Here is a 26,082-nt window from a genome sequence, read left to right as displayed (position 1 = left end):
TATAACCAGAGGTAGATTAGCATGAAGCTAATGAAACTAAAACGTCAGGGCTCTCACTTGCTTCGGTCCTTCCTGGCCTTATACTTCATTTTATATGCAGACTCTAGTTTTTAGTCCCCTTATTTTCCCTTCATAAAGCTCCCCTCCCTTCTAATAATAGAAGCCTCAGGCTTGCACACACCTGTATTCACCTCTGATAAAACTAAACTATTTGTATTACATTTAGAATAATTTTTAAATTTATGAACAATTCTGTCAGTTACCAATATTTAAATGCATATATACTTGTCTTTTAGGCTTTTAACTTTTTAAAACTGAGAAATTATACATGTATGTATCATTGGACTTTTCTATAGTTATAGTAGGAGAACTTTCTGATTTTTTCTACTGTAAATTTTCTGTTGTTCAAACACGTTTTCCTGCATCCAAAGATGTAGTTCTAATTACAGAGATAATTACTTAATTGTAACTCTTGAAGTTTAAGGAATATAAAGGTGAAACAAAACTGGAAAAAAAAATTGGAAAACAACAACTGCCACATTAAAAAAAAATTGTACTGAAAGAAATTCCTAGGAAATAGGATGTTTAAAAGGTTAAATTAACATCAACAGTTTAATTTAAAATCTTAAGAGACCATTAATCTGCTGTGTGTGTCAATAACCTATTATAGCAAGGGTCCAGGCAAGAAACAGAAAGTATGTTCAGCTAGTATTTTGAAGTAATTTTAATGAAGGGACTGTACAAGGAAATATGGAAAAGGTTATGGGAACCAGTAAAGGATGTTGACATACTCAGGGACCAGGGACACCCTGGGTAATAGAAAGCTATTTTACTTTGAAATTGTTTTACTGGAACCCGCTGAGAGCAGGGACGGCAGGAGGGGGAGGAGTGTGCTCCTGGAGCTGCTGTAGTGATAGAGGGAAGGAAGCAGCTGCCCCAGGTCTGTGAATCACCTCAATTTTCTCTTCTCCAGCTCTTTTCTCCACCAGGGCATTACATGGGCAACTTAACTGGAAGTCAGAGAAGAAGGGGCCTCTCTGTAGTGGATTGAGTCTGAAATCAGCTCTCACCCTACCTGCTTTCCCAAACCTCTGCAGCAGATACTCCTGTGTCTTTTAAAATTTAGGCCTGCAATAGATTTGAGAGGTCATCTAGGTCACCCTATTTCTATGCTCTTTAGGCCAATCTGTAATTAAACTGTTCTTGACAGTGCCGCCCCCCACGCCAAAAAAAATTTTATTTTAAATTGCCTTTGGAAAAACAACATCTAATACTTCACTTTGGCCATTTGTTCTGTTGTTAAATTTTTAAAATATTTTTCACTGCGTAAGACCTTCTGAATACATTCATTAATTCAGCAAGTGTGTGTGTGCCTACTCTGCCAGGTACTGTCCTAGAACCAAGAATACACAGCTGCGAATTTGAAATTGACCATTCCCGTGGAACTGAGAGTCCTGTGGGAGATCCCAGAAAGTCCAAAGGCAAAGACAAGTAGGCCATTAGTGCACAGTGTGTTTAAACTCTGCCTTGAGGCTGTTGGGGACCAATTGAAGTGTTGAAGCGAGGCAGTGAAGTGATCAGAATAACATTTCAGAAAGATAACTCTGTGGTGTAGAGAGGAGGTTAGAAGGGACAAAACTGTAGTCCGAAGCAGTAGGTGGTTGTAGCAGTCAGATGAAACGATGGGGACCTGAATCAGGGCAGTGGCAGTGGGACAGAATGTGGTTAAAAAGAGTCACCTTACCATTTTCTAAGTGCCCGCCCCCTATCATCTAAAAAGCTCCTCCACTGTTTTTTTGTCAGGCTGGGTGATTTCTGCTCTGTCAGACTTTCTTCAGGATTCATTTAACAACTCCTAATGCTTTCTCATGAACCTTCTTTTGTTTCTTGCCAGCTTTCCATCCTTCTCACTGAGGAATCCAGAGCTAGTTGCAGGGCTTTTGAAGTGTGATAGAAAATATATAGAAAAAAAAAGAGGGCACGTTGAATTCTAGTGCCAAATAAAGCCCAAAACTTGCACATAGACTTATGTGTTCTTATACTTGGAAGAATGTCACTTGTCATTTTGGTAGATTAATAAAAGGGGAGAGAATGCCAGATGTGTAGGCCATAGACTTAGAATCTGCAGTACTAGGTTCATGACTATGGATGTGTAATAGTTGTATTAATTTCTTTATAAACTCTTTAATACTTTTAAAATTTGTGTTTTATTTTCCACAAGTATGTTTATCTTACAGATTTAGAAACCAGTATTTTGTTAATCTTCTGGTAAGTTTTATTTATTTATTTAATAGCCACAGCAATCAGTGGACTAAGTCCATCTCTGGCATGTGAAACTGAGGAATGTTTCAGGGTTCTCATTCCACAAACACTTGGTTTCGCGATGTCTTAAAGTGCCAATGCACACATGAAGAAGACCTTATGAATTGGGCATTTCTAGAATTATCAGTATAGGTCCTAGTGTATCTAATTGATCCTGTGTCCATATTGTTTTATATTGTCCCTTTTTACTTTTTTTTTACATTACAACATTATGACATATTTTGCATCCTTAAAGGTAGGATGCTTTTGGAATTCTTTTTATGTCTCATAATGCTTTGTGCAAAGCTTTTATTACCTCAGAAAACCCTATTATTAGAAAGCATTCATGGATTTTGGTTGTTTCCTGGTAGTACATGTTTTCATTTTTTTCTATTAAAGAATATATAATACTAAATGTTAGTAGCTTAGAGATATTAGCCTGCTAATTAATTATGTGGTCATATTATGTTGTTATAATTTAATTATATAATAAAACAATAAATAATACAGTTACTAACCTAATGAATATATTTAATATGGCTATAGCAATTTTAAAGGTCTTCCCAAAAATTTGGACATACTTTTTATTATAAATGATCTATGCATATAAGTCAGAAAAAGTTCTGTAGAATTTTAAACATTAGGAAAAATTAAGAACTTGAAAGTTATGTGGATTTTGGCGTATTAGGATGTGACAAGGTCATATGGTCTCTGGCATCAAATACTTGGTTTTTCTTTGCACCCTAAATGTTAAAATTCAGGTTTATAAACTTAATTTCCTTTCCTTTTCCTTTTTTTTTTTAGTGCTGTACATTTACTTCCATTTGTTTTTAATAATGCACTTCCTACTACCAGAGTAATGTATGGTCATTGTAAAAATAGGAAAAAGTACAAAGAATAAAATAAAAATCACCTATACTCCTAGAAACCAGGGGATAATCACTATTACTATTTTGGAAGTTTTTTTTCACTCTTTAGATCTATGTGCTTGTCTTTTGTAACTCCGAGATTATACAGTAGCATTATTTTGTAATCTCCCTTTTTCCTCAGTAAAATGTCATCAACATTGTCCTACATCATTAAGATTTTTTCCCCAGTTTTATTGAGATATAATTGACATGTAGCATTGTATTCTTTTTAGACATATAACATAATGATGTGATATATGTATATATTGCAAAATGTTTACCACTGTAGCATTATGGTTTCAGTTCTTATGTTTAAGTCTTTAATCCATTTTTGAATTGATTTTTTTGCTTATGGTGTAAGGTGTTGGTTTCGTTCTTTTGCATGTGGCTGTCCAGTTTTCCCAGCACCATTTATTGAAGACACTAATCCTATCCCCATTTTATATTGTTGGTTCCTTAATTAATTGACCATGTGTGTTCTGGGCCCTCTGTTCTATATGGTCATGTATTCTGTTCCATTGACCCTAGGTGTCTATTTTTATGCCAATACCATACTATTTGATTACTACAGCTTTGTAATATAGTTTGAAATCAGGAAGTGTGATGCCTCCAGCTTTGTTCTTTCAAAAAATTGATTTGGCTATTTGGGATCTTTCGTAATTCTATACAAATTTTAGAATTGCTTGTTCTGTTTCTTTGAAAAATACCATTGAAATTTAAAGGATTGCATTGAATCAGTAGGTTGCTTTGGATAGTATGGATATTTTAACTTAGTTCTTCTAGTCCATGAGCATGGAATATCTCTCCATTTATTTGTGTCTTCTCCAATGTCTTTCATTAATGTCTTAGAGTTTTCAGTGTACAGAGCTTTTACTTTCATGGTTAAATTTATTCCTGGGTATTTTATTTTTTTTGTTGCAATTGTAAATGGGATTGTTTTCTTTATTTCTCTCTCTGATAGTTCATTACTAGTGTACAGAAATGCAACTAATTTTTGTATACTGATTATGTGTCCTGCATTTTTTATTGAGTTAGTTTAGTCTAACATTTTCTTGATGGAGTCTTTAGGGTTTTCTATATATAATATCATGTCATCTGCAAAAAGAGACAGTTTTACTTCCTTTCCGATTTTGATGCCTTTTATTTTTTTTTTTTTCTTGCCTAATTGCTCTGGCTAGGAATTCCAGTACTATGTTGAATATAACTGGCAAGAGTGGGCATCCTTGTCTTGATCCTGATCTTAGAGGAAAAGCTTTCAGCTTTTCACCGTTGAGTATGATGTTAGCTGTGGGCTTGTCATGTATGGCCTTTATTATGATGAGGTACGTTCCCTCTATACCCAGTTTGTTGAGAGTTTTTATCCTTTTTCCTTTAAAAAAATTTTTTTAATGGAGAGGATATTTGGAAATGTTGTACTATGTTGTTGAGCAATAAGGATATTTATTTACAACATCCTTAATGCCTTGCAACAGGTAAATGTGGTAAATTATTTAAAAATCAACAGTAGTATCTTCAATTCATATTAAAATGCACAAATGAATGTAATTTAAGAATAGGACACTTTGCAAGGTGAACTCTTTGCAGATTAAATCTTAATGCTTGCATGAATTTAAGTAAAAGCTGTTTTGTGAGAATTACAGTACTTAAATTATTTAGAAGAATATATTAAGTAGAACCAGAAGTGATAATTTATCATTTAACAGATAATCCAGTACTGTATGAAGCTGATGCAGCTTATGAGAGAAGTGATTTTTTAAAAATACTTCTTACGCAATTTTGAAAAGTCAGTTTTTTAAAAAAACATATTGTCCAGGATAATTCCTGAATTCATCACTTCCCTGGGCAGTTTTAGTTCTTTTCTTACCTTCCTTTCAAATTTATTTTAATAACTTCAAAAAGTTTTAAATTTAAATTTTTGTTACAGACAAGTTGCAAGAATAGGACAAAGAACTTCTCTTCATCCAGAGTTAACAATAAACACTTTTCCACATTCACTTTATCACTCCGTCCTCTCTGTGTATACACATATATGCAGTATTTTTCTGCAGTCATTTGAGCTTTAGTTGCAAACATCATACTTCTTTACCCCTGAAGTACTTGAGTGTTTAACAGTGTTTTTATCCCTTAGATTAAGCTCAATTATGAAATCTTTTGGCTTTTCTGGGAGCTTTAATTTTTTCACTTTTAACAGCTCTATTGAGATCTAATTCATACACCATACAGCTTATTTTAGACTGCGTTTTTGTCTCTTCCTCTTACTGGCTGTTGCTGGCACAGTGCTGTGCCTGGCTGAGCGAATGGTTTCTTTTGGAGCTGTTAAAGCTGCCGTAAGAGATCAGCTGACAGGTATACTACACCTACAGACAAGGCTTCTTCTCCCAAAGAGTTTGGGTTGAAATTGACCCACCCAACAATTGCTAAAAACACTAAGCAAAAGACAAAATATTTGTCCAGTTTGTGAATGTACCTATAAAAAGTTATTTGAAATTTGAATACTCAAGTCATCATTTTACAATAAATAGTGTTAGCAAAAATAGATCTAAAAGTTGTAATTTCTCTGAATTTTTTATCTTGAAGGAAGAAAGCTATCTTTAGAGTTTAAAAATAAATATTCAGGCTCTTTAGGTTTCATGCTTCATTCTGGAGTAGCATGAGATGTTTGAATGGCTGACTTCCATTTTTGCTTTGACTCGGGATGGTTTGCTTTTTTTTTTAATGCTTGGGGATCACTATATTGTTACTGATTTAATAGTTATATCTAAACTGTTAGAAAGCCAAGTTTTGGAGTATGTAACTCCTACTTAAATATTTCTCTCTTTTCCCCCACCAGGGACGAACTGTAAAAGCAACATCAGCTCGACCAGTATATAATATTACAGTGGATTTGCTCATCTCAGTCCTCAAAGCTTTCTGAAAACCAACAGCATCACAGCTTGTGTTGGACTTTGTTACACTATTATTTCCAGCATGAAAATGTGTGGTTTAATAGAGTTGCTAATATTTCAAAGAGGCAGAGAAGCCAAATTGTAGAGGAAGGATGCAAAGTGTAAATTTGTATATTATTACTTTAACATGCCCACATTTTACTTTAAAATGTTAAAAGAAGGGGTTCTGCAGAGTGGAAGACTTAGTTTGTGAATTGATTTTGAGGAGTGGTTTTTCTTAAACACTTAATTCTGTTCTAATATTCATCTGTCAGATGACTGTGCATCAGATAACAGCACCATTCACACTTTAAGATTCTTGGTTTTGGAATGTCTGTTAGATGCTACTAAGAAAATAGAGATGAGCTTCCTTTTTTAAAGCTTTTGATGTGGTGTCATAGAATAGCATGTTGTAGATACAATCAGCTGCTTTGTTACCTTACAACTAAGCATTTGTAAACATTAAAACTGAAGATGGCAGGTGATGTCCTTTAACACACAGCTGTTCAGATTGGGCATAACTGACATAGTTCTTCCTTTCTCTTTAAAAATTATAGGATACTTGTAGCTCAATATTGTTTCTTCTCTGATTTACTGCTAACAATGTATATGAATTTAACATGCTGTGTAAGCTGTGTCCTAGTCACTGAACAGTTTATGCAGTGCTGCTTTGCCAAATAAAGTTACAAGTAAAAGAGGCATTGGTGGTGTTTGAATACAGAGGAAAATCCTCATGTCCGCCGGATGCAGAATGCTGACTGAGATCACAGATAAAAGGGCTTCTCTTCTGCTTTGCTTTGTGAAATCATGGTAGGTTAATACTGTTACTCCAGGTGTATATTTGTAGAATGTGACTACGTTTCTTGAAAACAAGGACTGTACCTCATCATTTTTCCTTGCCTAACAGGGCTTGGCCTCTTGTACAATAAATGTTGAGTGAATGAATTGATTTAATGTCAGAGAAGAACATGGTTGAGGATACATTTACCAAAACTCATCTCTTATCTATAAATAGATTTATTAATATAATAATAGTAAAATCAGTTTCTAAGAAGGCAGCAGCACTTTGGGATCTTGTTTAAATGTTGTAGTTTTATGCCTATTATAATAGGTATCAGTTTTTCTAAGGGTTCTGGAACTTTAAGAAACAGAAGCTCTAGACCTTGCAGAATTAGTACTCCCAGCAAAGCCCCTCCGTCTACTCTGTGTGAGTGTGTATGATTCTAGCAAGTAGATCCTTAGGAGGTGAGGAGCCTTTCTCCAACCTCTTAAAGTCTTCTTTAAAAATGGCTTTAAAAAAAATTATGCACACTTCTTTTCACTACTGTCTCTTCTTGGCCAAGGTCTTAGACACAGGAAACCATCATTGGTCAGTGGCCAGTTTGTGAGTTTAAGTTCATTGCTGGCTTCAGTTTGCAGTTGTTGGTATTCCTTCTGGATCCAGGCCATGAACCCTTTTGGTCCAGGACTCAGTGTCATTTGAGGTAGTTTCAAAGGTCAAATATGCTTTAGAACTTTAATTCTTAAACGTATCCACTAGTTGTATCCTTCATAGTCATTACCAATATTTTTAAATACGTAAATCTCCAGGTTAGCTCTTGGAGACAGAAAAAGGCCTTTCTCTCAAGGAGTTTACAATCGGACTGAAAGGACAGTTTATAAATACGATAGGACATAGTGCTACCTGATAGGTATAGACAAATGCTATGCCAAACATTGCTGTTAAACTTTATACTTTTGTGAATTTAAATTTTAGAATGTTGAGCATAAACAAATGGGTAGAGATGGAAATGATGAACTTTAGGTCTAAAAGTTTTTCTCTTTTAAGAGAGTTGAACATGCATGTGTGTGTGTGTACGTCAGATAGCAAATGTCTTGTTAATCTTTAGTATTTCATAATCTTCAAAATACTTCAGCATTTCATTTTTCCTCAATAGAAGTGATTTCTTTACGTAATATAAACGGCAACGATGAAAATATTTTTAAAAGCTTCAATCTAATAAGGTCCTGTTGTGACAAAGAGTTTTTTTTACAGATTTGAGTTTATTAAAGGAACAAATCTAACTCTCATTTAGTAAAGATTATAGTTTCTAATGAGGGTTTCAACTCTTCCCAACCAGTAACATTAGAAGAAAAAATGGCATTTTGGAGAAAATGATACATTAACATTGAGCAAATATTTAAAATCCTATTTATTTACCTAATTTTTAAAAATTGCCATAAAAGAAAGCTGATTACAGTTTTTAAAGTGACTGTAAGGTACCTATCCTAAAACATCTTAAAACATTCAAAGTATTTTAAAATGGTAAGTTTTTAGTAATAACTTAATATCATGAGTATTTTAACCCATTTTAGGCATCTGATTGTTAGCCAAGAAATAAAGCTTAATTTTGTTTTTATTTGAGAGGCAAGTGTTTGTGATTTTCAGCTAAATGTTAACTGATTTTCCAGTAGTTTGTTATGGCATTAAAGGAATCCGTATGACTATGGTAATTGAATACTAGTAAGTACAAACATGGATAATCTTTAAAATGGTCTAAATGGATTTAAAAAGTCAGTAACTTACTTTAGGTAAGTGCTAAAATTATTGCAGGGTAGAAATCATTTCCTGTAACTTACTGTGTTCTTAAAAAACTATATTCAGTTAAACAGATGAGTTCTGATCAGATTTCAGTTTCATCTCTTTCGATTTCTCCTATTTTTCAGATAGATGACAGTGTTTTTTTCCCACTGTACTTAAGGGTGGCTCAAATAGAATGCCAGTAAAAAAAAAAATCCTGCTTGAAGACAACTGGCTGGCCCATGGGGTGTAACGAAATTTGTGTATTGTAATATGATAAAAAAAAATGCTTGTCTGATAATTTCCTCATCCTTACTCCTCTGTCATTGCTGTAATAGTGTCGTTGGCTCCCCACTTCAGGCTTCATCTTATTAATTGACTTTATGTTGTTTGGGCCAGGACTCTGTGAAGTGTTCCCTTGGTGGGAGAAGACATCTGACTGACAGTTCCCACAGGGGGCTACACCTGGCCAGCGGATCCCTCGCCCTTCCTCTCTCTCCCCCTCTTCCTTTCCCTTCCCCTCCATTTCCTTTCCCTTCACTTTCCTAATTGAGAGGAAGTTCCAGGGCTGCTGGATCTGAAGAACTTATTCTCAGGTGGAGTGTCTCAGTAGGATGGGCACCACTGAATAATTTTTATGTCCAAAGGACAGGTAATCGCAATTGTGAATAAAATGAAGGTTCCTGTGGCCAGGATTCTCACCTGGCCCTAGTTGGCTAACTCAGTATACATGTGGACAATACGATGTTATTGACTCTACAAATAAAGAGCTCCGCCCAGTGCTCTGGGCTACATGGTGGCAGGGCTGCAAGGCTGCAGGAGAGCAGAGCAGAGGACAGAGACTGGGACGGCTGTGCGGGCAGAGGGGCCCAGAGGCAGAGACTGGCTTGCGGCATGCAGATTAGCTCTGAGAGAACGGGATTCTAGTGATTGACCTGTCGCCATGGAAATAAAGTTGGGTATAACCCTTTCAGCCCAAGAATGTTCTGCTGTCATTTCTTTGGTCACATTGAATACATAGTGAACTTGACACCCTGAGCACTTTTCTGTGTCCCCCACCAAAGTTACTAAAAAGGCTTAAGAATAAAATACAATTTATTAAAGGAATATAGTACACATAGATACAGGACATCTTTTTGTAAGTATTTCAACACCACAGCAATACTAAACTTTAATTTCTTCATGTATAAAAGATGTGCTGAAAGACGCATGCCTCGTCAGTTTCTAGTTTATTGAGTATGGCTGTAAGTGACATCCTTCTAGGGAAAAAACTACACAGCATCCCATACAGGGTACAAACATCTTAAGTTTATTCACACAGTCACTTCTCTAAACTCTCCTTGGGGAGAAATTTAAATCTCTGCTCAGTTCTGTGCATTCAACAAAATGAGTTTCTCAGGAAGTAAAAATAACCAATTTGTTTTTCCTAGATTTAATTTTCCATTTGTTATTCTGTTATGTCTCCAACCTAAAGTAAGCCCCTTGTTAAAGAAGCAACCTCTGGTTCAGTCTGGTAATAAAGTGTTCTTGAGTGTTTTCAAGTATTTTAAAAGATTTGCCACTTACAATAAATGTAAATAGGAACATCATGTGAGTGTAGACAGGGACCACACTGTAGATTCCTCAGAATAATTTCTACAATGTGTATAATCCAGGCATTAAGTGATGATGGGAATAATTGGCTTTAGAATCCTACCGATTGATTAGAAGGGAAAAGATGCAAAGCTAGATGCCAGTTTTTTGTAGACATGAATTTGTGTAAAACTGCTTTTTGCTCTGGGAACACATAAGCCTGGCATTAGCTCATTGCACATTCTAACATTCTAATGCATTAAATAAGTAATGGGGAAAACTGGCTTATTCCTTGGGATGAAAAAACCTGACATTTTTACAAAAGGTGTTCCCCCAAAGCCATTCAATGTTCTGCTTTTCAACTTGAATGCATTTTTCTCCTCCATGAACACAGGCTAATGTTGAGAACCAGTGACTGTGCAAATGATCTGCTGTGTTCTGAACTCAAGCAGTGCTGAGTAGACAGAAGAAAATACCGATTGTCATCCTCGCTCTCTTTGCCCTCAGCTAAATTTCTGTGATGATTATTGCCCTACCAGGTTTTCTGAATCTACCTTGACTTCCTGTCACCTCATGACCCCTGGAAAGAACGCACATTCACCCTCTCTGAGGCCTCGGTGGCATGTCCATGAGGATTACAATTTAGATATTCCTGCCTTTAGATAACGTCTCATCGAAGTTTGAAACTCAGTTGAAATCCAGTCTCAGGAACAGGTCTCGAAGGGAGAAGAGAAAGGAAATCACATAGCTGAACGGAAGAGGAGGGCCACAGAACGGGAAGTGGGCACAGGGAGCCAGGGCTGCGGGAGCTGGGGAGGAGTTTCTGAAAAGCAAAGGGTTAGCACTGCCATTTGAAGGCCACCTTTTGGCATGCTGAGTTTTCTGCCTTGGCCAACTACAAATTTCTATTTTTAGGGCTGCTTACACAAATCAAAATTAAACTTAGAAAGCCTTTCATCATAAGAATTCCTCTCTTAAATTTCAAAATATTTCACATACTTCCCAAGAAAATCTACAATAAATAAAAGGTTTGAGATTTTCAGAATCTTGTGGGATTTCAGTATTTTCTTAGCCCAGTAAAAAACAAAAGAGGTTGCAAATATACAGAACCCAATATACATATGTTACAAGTGAAACATGTCCTTGCCCCCAGCTACTTACATTACACTTCTTACAGATACATCCCATTTATGAGGTAGTCGGATTCCTCAGATGTAATGGGACGAGCTTTTTTAAGTTTCTGCTTCACCAGTCTCAGTCTGCAAGCAACCATGAGAAGCAGCAAAGCAGTGATGGTCAGACCCAGTGACAGTGGGAGCACTGCACCTGCGAAAAAGTGAGGGGAAGACGGGAGGTCAGTGGTGAATAGCTAACAGCTGTAATTTGCTATGTAAGCACTGTGCATACACGATTTTATGTGAACGATTCAAGATGGTTCTTGTATTACCACCATTTTGCAGATTAACAGGTGCAGAGAGATCAACTGGCCTTAAGAGCACTTAGCTTGGAAATGACAGGCCTAGCTCTCACACCCTGATTTTTTTAAAACCAAATTCTGCACCAGGTTCCTACAAAACTTGTATAGCATCAGTGGGTACAAATGTTGGTCAGATCATCCTTGGATCCAACTGTTAATAGATATTCTGTAAATAGACAACTGTAAAAACATTGTGACTGTAGGACATTTTTTCATTGTAGTTACAGATTTATGGATTCATCTATGATCATTCTCAAGTATGGACTAACTCATGATTTCTTGTTCTGGTTAGAACCTTAGGACATTTATTTCCTTTTCTAAATCCAGAAAACATACTCTCAGCCAGGAGAACCACTGCTGAAAACTAGCTTCAAAATACACTGGTGTTATTTTGGTTAGCAGAGGAAAAAATTTCTGTAGCTTTCCTTCAAAGGGTTTTTGAAGCAGAGGCTTCTGCAGAGGCTTGCAGGACTCTGGGAGGGACAGGGTGTGCCCAGATCAGTCTTTCTTATCAAGCTCAGCAGGCTCTATTCTTAGGCTGAGCCACCCTGTAGTCAGACCAGGTTTAGAGATGATATGGTGGGACTATTTTTAGTTGCAGGATTTGTGCCAACTGGTGGAACTAGAGGAACAAAAATCTCCATTGCATAAGTAGATTCTAGAACATTCTCTTTCATTTATCCATTCATTCTCCATTAAGAGCCATGTGTCTGACACTGAACTAAGTGCTGGTAATCAAAGATAAAAAGCTAACTCCTGAAGCATGGCAGCATTGTTCTAAGTGCCTTAGAGCTTAAGTCATTTAATTCTCTCAGTCCCCATATGATCTGGTACTATCATTATCCCCATTTTACAAACGAGGGAACTAAGGCATCAAAAATCCAAGGATTTGTCTGAGACTATGGTTTAAGTGGTAGATAGGATATGGCTCCAGACACCGCAGCTCCAGAACCACTATGGGACAGTACTTCTCCAAAAGTAAATCTTTTCAGTGATTCAAGTCTAGGCAGATAGATATTTAATACATGAACTATGATGTATCTCAAGATATTTGAGTGATTCAGATTTATGATTGTTTGGTGGAGGGGTAAATTTTTTGACATTTCCAGATTGAGATGCCTATAGCTGATCCAGGTAGAATTTTCTATTAGGCTTCTGGATTATTTGGACCTTAAATATGTGAGAGTCTTCAGCATCAAGGTGTGTTACAGCCACAAAGTTGGTGAGATTGCCAGAGAGAGAAAGCAGGGAGAAAGGAGTGCCAGAAACAGGCTGAAGGAAACACCAGTATTTAAAAGGGCAGACAAAAGAGAGAACCAAAAAGAACAGAAAAAGGCCAGAGAAATAGCAGGACAATCAAGAGAGAGGGGAATCTCAGAAGCAGAGGGAAGAGACTATTTCAAGAAAACAGAATCAAATGCTAAGGAGAGGTCAAGTGGGGTGAAGCCAGGAGAGGACACTGGATTTAGCAATCAGAAATTCACCTATACGGAGACAGGGAGAACACTGAGGGACACTATTGTGTTTTTTTCTGTATTGAGGGAGATGTGCGTGTGTCCGTAGCTGTTGGGAGAATGAGCCGGTAGAGAAACGGAAAACACATGAGGGTTAATAAATGCTGGGGAAACATACCTGAGGAGGTAAGGGGGCTGCATCAAGGTTAGGTGGATAGACTGACCTTGGAAAGGGGACCCTTTTCCCTTAGTACTGAAGGGAAGGAACAGGGTGGGTGCAGACAGACGAGTGTTTATGTTTTGGGGTAGGAAGTTCACTCTGCTTGTTCAGCACAGGAAAATGATTAGAGGCCACCCTTCCACACACGTGTCACTTGTTTAAGGATGAAAACCAGCCTTTGGGCTGCAGGGGAAGGGAGCAGTGGCTGAGGATCCCAATCCCAAGTCTGGGGCACAGATTTACTAATGGCAACAAAACAGACATACTCTAAGGGCATTTTCTCTTTGCCAAGTCAGGTACTAGGTTGCTGAACTGTCAAATATGATTCCTGATGAATGCTTTCACGACGCGGGAAATTAAATCTCCCATAAAGTACTTGCTAGAAGACAAAAAATTATTCTAGACTTTTCAATACTTAATTGGCATAGTTTTTTTCATATTTTTAGTTAGGGTAACTTGAGATTTAAAGATTTCCAACGCTTCTAAAACATCACAGTTTTCTCAGAAACCAGCTAAGGAGGAGAATTGGGTATTCTAGTCATATGAGTTGGGAGTGTGTCTGCCAATGGGTTTCGGCCCCGGGCAAGTTCGCTATGGAATCAATGTGACCAAAGAAATGACAATGGAACATTCTTGGGGTGAAAGGGTCATATCCAACTTTATTTCCAGGTGGCAGGTCAGTCACTAAAATCCCATTCACTCAGAGCGAGTCTGCATGTAGCAGGCCAGTCTCTGCCTCTGGGCCCCTCTGTCTGCACAGCCGTACCACACAGCCGTCCTCTGGGCCTCTCTGCACAGCTGTTCCCGCATAGCCGTCCTCTGGGCCTCTGTCCTTCACGCTGCTACCACTCCAGCCTCTGCTCTGCTCTCCTGCAGCCTGCAGTCCTGCCACCACGTCGCATGCAGAGCACTGGGCAGAGCTCTTTACAGAGAGTCAACAGCCATGTATTGCCCATGAGCTAGTCAACCATGGCCAGGTGAGAATCCTGGCCACAGGAACTCTCATTTTATCCACACTCCACCCCTCCAGGATTCTCTCCTTTCAATCTATGTGCCCTTAGTCCTCTGCAATGGTCCCTGTGCAAGGAAGCTCAAACATTGTTCTCCAGCCTCTCCAGCAAAAAGTCTTGCAGACACGGGCTGATGCGTGGCTCTGTCTCTGACCTCTGCCTCTTTGGTCTTAACAGCTGGAACTGCTGCTCTGGTTTCAGCTGTTGCCATAGCTCCAGTAAGATCCTATTTGGCTTCCTGTCTAATTTCCTTCCATCTACTCCTGCCTGTATCAAATTGACCCACATCTGGGTCCTCGTAACCCTCACAGGGCCCCTCAAATTCCTCCTGTGAATAACAGGTCTTATTTCTTTCCGGGTTCTCGTTGCTTCAGCTACTGGACGTGTCACCTTGCTTTCTGTAATCGCTGCGTCAAGGTGGGCTGCACTGTCAGGGAAGACAGCTCTCCCATCTCTGATCCCGACAGAACAATTCCATCCACCCCTAAGTCCCACAGCCACCGGCTCAGCCTGAGTACAGGGGTGGACCATAGAGTGCTCCACGACCTGGGGAGGGGGCTGCTCCTCTCCTTGGGGAACTTTCAGCTGCTGGGTCTTTATTTTCTTTACAACCACTGGGTGTGCTTTCAATACAGGAGGGGCCACTGCCTCCAGCACCACCCCTTCATCCTTCCCCAGCTCCTCCATTTCTGGGGCTGATGGCACCTTTCTCTCCACTCCCCAAAGTGCCTCCTCTGCTACAGTGCCTTGCAACAATGCCAGCTCAGTCTTCAGAAGGTCTCTTACCTTCACCTCAATGCTTCCCAGCTGACGTTCTCATGCCACCTCCGCCTGTGTTTCCCTCAGGAGGTGGTCTTTTTCCTTGATGGCCTCACCCTCTTTCAGAACACCTGGCAGCGCTGCCGTCTCGTCTCCAATGGCACCTTGCTGCCGGCGCTCTTGTGCTGCCTCCTTCCACATCAAGGTCACCTCCTTCCTCAGGGAATCCATAGAGGTTTGCAGCTCGTGTTCTCGTGCCGCCATTTCTTGGGTCTCCTCTGTAGACTTTTTTAATACTGTGAGAAGCAGCCAACCCACAGTCTCTGCTGCCTCACGGGCACTATGCTTCTCAAAGGATCTGCTTACTATACCAAGGGCCACGCCTACAGCCTCAGGTGTCACCTCCACTTGCCTCCAAGTCCTGGGGTGGGGCCCAGTCCTCTAGGAGGCAAGCCACCTCAGACCACATACCCACTGGGGGACAATCCACTGTCTCCCCATTTACAGGGGCAGCCCGCTGGAGCACCCCTCTAATAAGGCATAAGGGCAGCCTGTCTTTTTCCTTGGTCAACAATGAACCCTGCCAACTTTCACCAATTGTCTTGCCAATGGGTTTCAGCACCGGGCAAGTTTGCTATAGATTCAATGTGACCAAAGAAATGACAGTGGAACGTTCTTGGGGTGAAAGGGTCATACCCAAGTTTATTTCCAGGTGGCAGGTCAGTCACTAAAATCCTGTTGTCTTGCCAATGGGTTTCAGCCCCAGGGAAGTTCGCTATGGATTCAATGTGACCAAAAAAAAGTGACAGCAGAATGCTCTTTGGGGTCAAAGGGTTATACCCAACTTTATTTCCAGGTGGCAGGTCAGTCACTAGAATCCCATTCACTCAGAGCGAGTCTGTATGCAGCAAGCCAGTCTCTGCTCTGGGCCCCTCTGTCCGCACAGCCATTCTCTGGGCCTCTCTGCACAGCCGTCCCGCACAGCCCTCCTCTGGGCCTCTGTCCTCAGTGCTGCCACCACTCCAGCCTCTGCTCTCCTGCAGCCTTGCAGTCCTGCCACCATGTCACGCCCAGAGCACTGGGCGGAGCTCTTTTTATAGAGTCAACAGCCATGTATTGCCCACAGGTGTGCAGTGAGCTAGTCAACCACGGCCAGGTGAGAATCCTGGCCACAGGGACTCTCATTTTACTCACACCTGTTCACTCAGAGCAAGTCTGTATGCAGCAAGCCGGTCTCTGCCTCTGGGACCCTCTGACTGCACAGCCATCCTCTGGGCCTCTCTGCACAGTTGTCCCACACAGCCGTCCTCAGGGCCTCTGTCCTTGGTGCTGCCACCACTCCAGCCTCTGCTCCGCTCTCCTGCAGCCTTGCAGCCATGCCACCATGTCCCACACAGAGCACTGGGAGGAGCTCTTTACAGAGAGCCAATAGCCACGTATTGCCCACAGGTGTGCAGTGAGCTAGTCAGCCAGGGCTAGGTGAGAATCCTGGCCACAGGAACTCTCATTTTATCCACGGAGTGACACTCAAGATATATAATAACTAGAATGGTACCAGCCAATTAGAACTAAGGCTCTCTGGATACATCTGGGCATGGGGGCAGGGGCAGGCCTTCTTTCCCTTTGTCTGTTGGTGGGAGACAGAGCCCTTTTTATTCAAATATCTTGGGACAGGGTAAGTTCAGCAGGCCAGTAGATGAGCAGCATCTAGGTACTTGACTTCTGGAGTATTTTAACCATATACTGTTAAAAAGTTATACTTCAATATTGTCTGGATATTACAAAAAGTACTACAGGGTAAAAAGAAAGTTTCCCAATGTTCAGATCTATAACTTAGTCATATTTGTTCTCCTAAATCTCCTTTTACTAATTAACTTGTGGGATTTAGGACTAAAACTTGCCTTTCTACAGGACTGTCAAAAGTGTTTTCTTTCTAGTTAAAAACAACTGACATCATGGAATTGTGATATTCTTCTTGCACTTAACTATATCTTCTGTCTACCTCCAACACTCTTTCCCCATTCCTGTTGTCTCCTGTCTTTGTCACCTAGGACCTTTACTCTTGTATCATAAACAATCCTAATAGCAATTGTTACTTGGCTTACTGTATGAGCTAAGCGGTATCCTAAATGCTTTATGTTAAACATCCCTTTTGTTCTCCCTAAGAACTCTGCGGCAGGTATAGTTATTATCTCCATGTAAGGAAATTGAGATTGAGAGAGATAAAATAACCTGCCAAAGGTCATAGTTCAGTGGTGGAGCAAGGATTTAAACCATGGCGTCTGATTCTAGAGGCCATTTCTTAACTACTATCTAGGGATATAACTCTTTCCATAGAATGTTACACCTGAGAGGGAATATAGTGATTATCTAGTCCAATTAACTCATATAAGGGGAAGCTGAGATCCAAAGAAATGCAGTTACTGGTTCAAGAGCCCAAAGATGAAGCGGTGTGATACAGAGCTGAGAATCCAACAGTTCTTCTGGTTCGTAGTTCGCTGCTCTGGCCCTGAACTCTTGAAGCTTCATCTGATGTCCTCAGCTTGAGCATACATGGTTCTGCAAATGTTTATACTCTGCAATAAATTTCCAAGATGTATGTTTACCTGTTTCTGGGGCTGGGTGTTCTCCTCGTCCTTGATCGCTCTTTGACTCAAAAATATTATAATTTTCCTCTTTTCTGTTCTTCCCTGAGGAACCACCATCTGTCATAAATAAATATAACAAATATTGGAGGTATATCAGAAACCATAGGAAACAGACATGAAAATACAGCATTTAATTTTAGGATTTACTTCTCTAATAAATATAGGCCTATCTCCAATACTAGAACATTAGATAACTAATGTGACCGATTTAATAATGCAGAGTATGTGGCTAGTACAAAACCACTGGATGGAGAAAGGGGAGTAAGCATGCTGAACCAGAACTCCCAGCGCCACCTCCGAGAAGGAAGGAAAGACCACAGCTAGAAAAGTCAAGGGTAGTCTCTAGACTTCATACCATAAAAAGCAGAAACAGTCCAGAAAGATTTTTCTTTAAAAAAATGGTTGAGCATACATAGGGTCTTCAGACATGCTGTTTCCCATTCTTACCACAACCCTGCTTGGTAGGTATTAATAGCTCTCATTTTTCTGGTGAGGCTCAGAAGTTCAGCACTTGCCCCACATTCATTCAAGAAGTCGTGGAGCTGGGGTTCAAACTCAGGTGTGTCTAACTCCTTGTTGGTGGAAACCAATACTTTTGATTTAACGATATGTTGTTAATTAAATACTCTATTCAGTTATTACTATTAACAGCAAATACTGACAAAGATCAGATCTTAGGATTTTCACCCCAGGTTCTGATGAGCTGTGGCTCGCCTATCATTTCCTATGGAGTAATTTATAGCATATGTGTGCTTATTACATTGACAATATAATTAATGAGATGAATGGAGTTACCTCATCTTGTGGTGTGATTTCAAGTGAGATTTTTGGATAAAACGATTTTTAATGGTAATAAATTAGAAATGATCTACTGATAAGGCATTTTATTGAGAAACAAACAAAAATGTTTAAAGCTTCTTTACCGAAATGGCATCAACAGAAATGTTCATAGGACATGCAACTGAAATAAGACTATTTAAAGGTAGTATATAAAATTCTTTGGTAATTTGTACTAAGCGATATACATGAATTTACGAAGGACACAAAAATGAACCAGATCGTGGAAAACTGTAGTTACTTCAGATACCTACTAGAACCAGAAAGCAATGATGTAAAATAATCTTTGCAGTCACAGGTTGATGCTGTTAAAGACAAGGGACTGCCAATATGTTTATATCATTAAAGCAACTTTAATACTCCTTTCACTCGTCCCTGCAACCCATCAGTCACCATCTCACACAGACCATATCCATTATACCCTCAGAAATACCCCCTGACTGAGGGCCTTCTTCCCTGTCCTCACTGGCCTTGCCTCAGGTCACCATCACTTTTGGCTCAAGCACTCCAAGAGCCTCCTCTCTGGCCTTTCTGCTTTGGTGACACTCCTCCTGGAGTGCGTCTGCAAAGGTTACTCACCCCCACCTACTCAGTCACCCTGCCGGGGCTGTGGGATCAGCCCGTGTTTGCTTCTTGCTGCCAAGACCACTGGAGGCTCATTACATTCTACTGTGCTTCATCATGTTACTCTAAAAGGACCCAGGCATGCAGCTAATATTGCCAATAATTTCCTCCAGAAACTCGGAGCCCAAAGAGAATGAGAGATGAGTAAGGCATAAGCAATTTCCTGTAAGCTAGAGAATCAGATTTACTTTTCAAGTTGGATCTCTACCCACCTTACTATGGTGGTGGAAGCCCCACTCCAATCCAGACCACGGGAGGGAAGGGAAGAAGGACAGTCAGTGGGAGACTGTAGAAGAAGACAGCCCCATGGAACCAAAGGGGAAAGAGCCAGGTAACAGCTCCTGCCACGGCGGGGCTGCCAGGCGTGCGGGCTGCTCAGCCCTTGGAGGAGAGGGACTGGCACCTGCAGCTGTGGAGGGAGACCTGTGTCCCGGGATGATGGGGACAGAATACTGAACCTAAGTGACAGGGTTGGCAGGGCTTGGCCATCGAGAACTTGGGCTCTGGTCCACATGGTGAGGTGATTTCAACACCTTTTTGGATTTTATGGACCAATAAAAACTCAAAATAATTTTTGGGGTCAGTTCAGGGCTATTTTATTTTTTTGCCAAAAAACACCTTAAAATAAATGGCCACCACCTTCACTTCATTATAAATTAAGGATATATCTAACACCCCATTCATGAAGGATTTATTATATATTTAAAAAGGACAGTTAAATTGAATAAATTTTAGCCTAATAAAAAGCTTGCTACATTGTCTTTTTCTCATTTTGCTGTGAGTCAATGAAAGCCTTATCATGGATGGGTATTGATCCTTCATCAGCTGCCTTTGTGTACAGCCGCCTCCAGAGGCTGTTATCCCTTTGGCTGGGCCTGTCCAAGATGCCTCAGGTTTTCAAGTCTCCATACTGCCCTTACGGGCACCCTTCACTGGGCAGCTAGGATGCCCCACTTAAGTAATTTTCATTCCCAATTCCACTTACTCATACAATTAATGAAAACCCTTGTTGTTCACATCTTCAAATTCTACCCATTCTTCGGAGCACAGCTAAATGTTCACGTGCATCACATGCCAGGGCTGACCTGTACGCTGGGCATGGTGGGCACAGAGCTGGGGCCCATAATACTTTTACGGGCCTACAAAACTGTTTTAACTTTTTTAAAAATCACAACAATGGGTAATAATAATAATGAATATAGGATAGTGAAAACAGCCTGTATTATATTCATCTGTATACTAACATGGTCATAAAATATTTAATTTATTTTTTATAGTGTAAGGGGCCCATGAAAGTCATAGGCATCTTACAAGTAGCCCACCCCGACTACTCCCCTGCTCGTGGATCTTCTTTCTGAGCTTCCAATGTCCTGACAGAAAGTACTGGACACGCAGGCCTTAGGGGAGCTGTGGCTGCTTCCTGTCTCTGTGGCCAAGAGAGAAGGTCCGAGAGCAGTCAGTGAGGCTCACTGTATAAGCTGTCATCCCCTAGGGCTGGCATCAGACAGCCAAGTCAAATCCTGGCTTCATCACTTAACTAGCTGTGTGACCTTGTCTAAGTTCTTAACCTTTCTGTGCCTCAAGTGTCTTCATCTATAAAATGGAGGTGATGATTCCTACGTGTCAGCATGTTGCTGTAAAGACCAATAGAGTGTACTGTGATAGGCACTGTGAGCACTCTTTCCAGTCATAAATTTGGAAGTGGGAAGATCACATGACTGGGAACTCATGTTCTACTTTTTAAAAATAATTAGCTAGGAATAAAAGCAAAACACCCAAATGTACCAACCTCCAATTCTTTTCAGAGGATTAACTGGTTTGTCTTTCACGGAACAGAAAAATATATAACTGCATTCACAGTTTCTCCCCCTGACTCTTGCCAGTGGAGATGAGAGATTGTTCATCTTAGTTCTGATGAGGGTACCCCTCTCCATACTGGGACCACCACCACACGGTCTGCTTTTATCTGAATTAATCATCTCATAGGCGTGGGGCTCTGATACCCTAGTTTCCTAGTAAAAGTCACTAGACTTGAATGGTCTAGCAAAAATTCCTATAGCGCTAACAGGTACTGTGAGACATCAATTATATTTACATACAGTATCTCTCATTCAATCCTTGGAGCAACACGGTGAGAAGATATTCTCTTATTGGTAAGGAAATTAAGTTCAGAGGAGGTAACTGCCAGGTAGGTAGCTAGTGATGGTGCTAGAATTAGAGCCCAGGACTGATCTGGAGCAGGAGCTTTCCCATACTACACTCAAAGTGACAGTTCTAAGAACTGAGAATTGGCATCATATTTACCTACTCATACCTAGGCAAATTAACATATCTAGGCAAAATCACAAATTAAAATATGTCTTTAGGAAGGTCTGGGATAAACCTCTATTAAGGAAGCAGTAGGGACATTAAACACACTTGGAAAGGTGTCCGTGCCTTGGAGGTGGATTCATTTAAAAAACTAAACAAGCTCGTTCTGAGTCTTCAGTTAGTGAATTTGAAGAATATTTTTTTAAATGCCCTCCTTTCCTGAGGAGAGGAAGCCAGTGGTGTAGGAGGCAGTGGTGGTATTAGGGAGGGCGGTGCGCATAGCAGACTTAGGAAGACAATTGCCACAGACCCTAGAATTTCCTAGGGGATTTGCCCTGCCCTTGGTATTTGAAATGTGAATTTCTCTTTTCTACACTTCATGAAGGAATTCATTGTAATTGCCCAGATGGCTTGACTCACTTCTCCTAGACTTCAGCATATGGAATGTCATAGAGAAAGGCTTCATTTCCACACATCTATCATAGGTCCATACCAGAGCGGCAAGTCAGTGCAAAACAAGACAATTATAGCATTTGCTTTTGCAAGTAATTCATTTTGGTACGGATTCCTTTAAAAGAGTTAATATCTTAGAAAATTAATTTTTTCCCGCTTCTCATTAACCTATCATGCTATGTTTACCATACAATGCTACACATTCTCAGAGGGAGTTGGAAGCTGTAAGGGAAGCTGTTTTAATTTCATCTTCAGATGCAACAGAATATGCAGGCATGTTCTGGAAGGAAGTTGGAAATACCAGCTGGAAAACTGGCCCCAATATGGGCTTGCATTTCAGAACGTTCTATAGCTTCCTGTGACCATCTGACAACTAACAAAACAACAGAATTGTTCTCACTATTCACAGAGAGACCACAGTTCATGACTGCAAAATAGGTAAGAAAAAGCTGTCTTCATGAAATGTTCTGGCTTGTACTAGGACAAGATTGCAGAGAGCCAGTGGTGCTTGGCCTGCGTGTCTGCTTATACTGGAAATGTTTTTGAGGCCTCATTATAGCCATAAAATTCTTCATTGACATTCTCTTTGATCATTTTCATCTTCTTTGTACTAGCCAGACTCAAAAAAGTCTCTATGACTTGTCTAAGATTAATTAAAAAGAGTTCCAAGTTCACTGGAGAAGGTAGGGTAAGGAAAATATCACTGTTTATGAGTATATTTGTAATTGCCTGGAGAGTAATGTTTTAATCCTATCAGAATGTTGGAGGTATTCAACTTATTTCTAGATAAAATGAACTATATCATTTTGCTTGAAACCAAGTGGTTCCTTGGGACTGACCCCAGTGGGTCAGGTGTTACAAAATAGACTACTATATAAACCAGCTATAGATTTCAAATAATAAAAATACATATTCCCCATCACAATGACCACACTTTCAGACTGAAACCCTGTAGAAGGTAGAGAGCACCTTTTCCAAGGCCAATGTTTTTCTTAAGTGCCCTGGAATAGTGGGGTGTGTTTAATGCATCTGCTTTTCATATATAGCTGATTAAATTGTATTTTCCAAACAACTAAATAGGTAAGTGAAAGAGGACCTACTCCCTTCAAATAAGTTTGTGGAAATAACCATCTAATTATCTTCATTTGTAGTAAGAGAATTTCCTTTAACTGGATCTTCCATCCATTTGAAAACATGGTCGATTTCTGCCCCCAAGTTGGAGCACACTGGGCTACTCAGCTGTGCTACTTACCAGTCAACACACTCAAAATGCCTTCCCCGAAATGTTTTATAGTTTCAAAATGGTTTCTCAGTAAGAAAAGAGAGCAGCCAACATAATGAAAAGATGACATACCCATGAAAACTACAGGACATGTGAAAAAACTCTTAAATATCCCTTAGAAGGATGCCCTCTGTCTGAATAAAATACCTTCTGTCGTGATGAAAGGGCACAGTTGCTCAGTCTAGTTACTCCCAGAGGTAGGCTGAACAGTAAGGGTTGGACATATTTCGCAGGGGAATCTGGCAAAATTCAGGCAGAACCTCACCCCTGCATTAAGAAAATACGTTCTTCTAAATCCATGCTTTTATCTGGATTCTTAAAGAATCTGATGGACCTGCTGGGCACGGTGTGAATTCTCATTTCAGTTAGAAATGGATTCAGTGTGAATGTGGATACAACCCTGCAGTGCTGGAAACCGTGTTTCTTTCCTCCGGCTGGGTCAGATAACAGAGGACAGCTTGTCAGTGGATGACTTAGCGCACACAGAGAACAGGCCAGGCCGTACGGCTGCAGCCACTTCCACGGACAAGGCAGCCACTGTGCCACAGCGGGCTAACACCTGCACCGCTGCGGGCCTGTGCAGGGCCGACCTGAGCCCTGGATGCACGGACTGTGCATTCATTTGTGTGGCCAAGTGTTTGTACAAACCTTTAACTTTACCCTTAGTAATGTGCTTGGCATAAATTCCCACAAGTAGGATAACTGTGTCAAGGCACAGACAGCTTTAAGGTTTCAGAAACTGCTCTCTGGAAGTTATACTCATTTTTAAAAAGTACACGGGACTGGTTTCTCTGTACTCTTACCAACATGAATTCTACTTTTTTCACCTTGCCACTGTGATAGATGAAAAGCTGCATCTCATTATTTTCTGTACTAAATTATTGGGATTAATCTCAGTATCTCTCAAAAATGTCTTCAGTGAGTTAAGTTTTTTAATCCTCACCACACTCCTACGGGAGAAGGAAGACCGGAAAACTTAACTTGTCCAAATTCATTGCACTAGCTAATGATCCTCGTGAAACTCAGGCCTAGCTCACCTACATTTTTAAATTGATTCACGTTATTCTGGGTATAACATAATTGCAGCACACATGAAATCGGAGGCTAGGGATTCTAGTCTGGTGGTCTTAGGGATAGAGGAGGGAGAACAGAGCTGCTGTTTAAGCAGAAACTACATGCCTCGAGGGCCTTTTTAATACTTCCAGAGTTCTGTCATTTTCTCCCCACTTTCTTTCCCCAGATTTGCAGAAATTGTTTTTGCTGGATATTTACTAACACAGGAAAATGCTCTTAAGTGAGATAAATAAAAGTTTTGAAAATATTATTCTGATTTTGTTAGAAGAGACTAAATATATGCATGTATATGTATAAATAAAAGTAACCAAAAGAAAATGCAACAAATGTTAATGGTGAGTTTTGCTACATGGTTTTAGTGTTCTGTATATTTTTCTGTATTTTCCAGTTTTTCTATAGTAAATGTGTATTACTTTAATAATTAGAAAAAACAATATATATTATAAATAATAACCGAATATCAAATTTCTCTGTATCTGTGGATCTTCTGCCAACACCCATCAGCTGGTGGTAGCAGCCCAGAGCACATTTTCAAGAGGATTCTGAGGCTGAACCCTCACCCCTCACTCCCCAGAAGACAGCACTGGGATCACCGAGCCCTATCTAGCCTGGATAAGGGCCTATGGAGTGCCATGGATCATCAGGGTATTAGCATTCTGGAAACAGACTCTCAGGTCTACACAGGGACTCAGAGATCATCTGGTTGAAATCTCTTATCAACTGACTTGGAGACTGAGATCCAGAGATATGAAGCAACTTACTTAAGGTTCTAAAGGCAAAGCCTGGACTACAGCCTAGAGGAGACCCTGCCTTCAGTGGATTCATTCACGCTCACATGGGCCTCACAACCACAGTGACCATACAAGAGTTCATCGATCCTGGCCTCCCAGAACTCAGTTCTCCCCATCAGCTTATCATTCCTTCAGTACTCCTGCCCCAAATACCTGGTCTCTCCGACTCTCTTAGGTACAAACCTTCTTACATGGAGAATAGAAACTAAAATCCCACGGCTTGGAGGAGTGACTGATTTGCTCACTAGACGGCAGTACCAACAAGGGTTAGACTATAAACAGGCATCTGACGTGTGGTTAATCTCAACTGTCAGAAAGGAAAGCCCTTCATGGAATATTTTGCAGACATATTTGTATGAAGGCTCTAAAATCTACAAAGTAGATTAATGAAATATTGGAAGGAAATATACAAAAATATTATTTTCAATAAAGTGTGTATTTTAAGTCATTTTCCTTTTTTATTTGCATCAACAAACAAAAAATTTTTCTAAAAGAAGTTATTAAAACAGTAACAGATTATTTCAGTATAATGTACTGAAGACATTCACAAAAGCATACCGAAATGTGATAATCTACATTTCTGTCTTATATGTCATACAAGTTATGCAAATATAGAAAATGAAATTTAAAATGACAGAATCCTGTAAGGCTTCAGCATTGTGGGTGTATTTAAAAATCTTATTAGCCTTATTTAAAAAAACAAAAAATTAAAAGATTTAGTTAAATTGGAGGAATAACACTGAATTACTAGTATGTACAACTGTTTCAACATGACATAGTATTTTCTTCACATTCACTTGCATAGCGTGAACAGGACTGACATGAACACGTAGGGGTTATCCTAATTCATCTCAAAATAACCTACAATTTGACCCTTA

General features: G+C 39.9%; 2 protein-coding genes across 11 annotated transcripts in view; one reads left to right on the top strand and one right to left on the bottom strand.

Annotated features, from left to right (window-relative positions):
• The window catches only part of PCMT1 (protein-L-isoaspartate (D-aspartate) O-methyltransferase), a 42,164-nt gene extending 35,332 nt beyond the window's left edge, over positions 1-6,832 (top strand). For 3 of the 6 annotated variants that reach the window (XM_036906948.2, XM_036906949.2, XM_036906950.2), the window contains exon 8: positions 6,040-6,832. In XM_036906948.2, coding sequence (XP_036762843.1) covers positions 6,040-6,052 — 13 coding nt within the window. In that variant the 3' untranslated portion in view covers positions 6,053-6,832. Of the gene's footprint in view, positions 1-4,387; positions 4,537-6,039 lie in introns of those variants that run through there. The other 3 variants (XM_036906946.2, XM_036906951.2, XM_057489114.1) reach the window with 3 other exon arrangements.
• The window catches only part of LRP11 (LDL receptor related protein 11), an 81,718-nt gene that overhangs the window by 29,972 nt on the left and 25,664 nt on the right, over positions 1-26,082 (bottom strand). Inside the window, exons 6-8 of one of the 5 annotated variants that reach the window (XM_036906934.2) lie at positions 17,792-17,890; positions 11,427-11,591; positions 9,771-11,088 (exon numbers count right to left, since the gene is read on the bottom strand). In XM_036906934.2, coding sequence (XP_036762829.2) covers positions 11,437-11,591; positions 17,792-17,890 — 254 coding nt within the window. In that variant the 3' untranslated portion in view covers positions 9,771-11,088; positions 11,427-11,436. Of the gene's footprint in view, positions 1-9,770; positions 11,592-15,748; positions 16,908-17,791; positions 17,891-26,082 lie in introns of those variants that run through there. The other 4 variants (XM_036906935.2, XM_036906933.2, XM_057489113.1 and 1 more) reach the window with 4 other exon arrangements.

Source organism: Manis pentadactyla, chromosome 12 (genome assembly GCF_030020395.1).
Source record: "Manis pentadactyla isolate mManPen7 chromosome 12, mManPen7.hap1, whole genome shotgun sequence".
Classification (NCBI taxonomy): domain Eukaryota; kingdom Metazoa; phylum Chordata; class Mammalia; order Pholidota; family Manidae; genus Manis; species Manis pentadactyla.
This window is presented reverse-complemented; position numbering and strand designations above follow the sequence as displayed.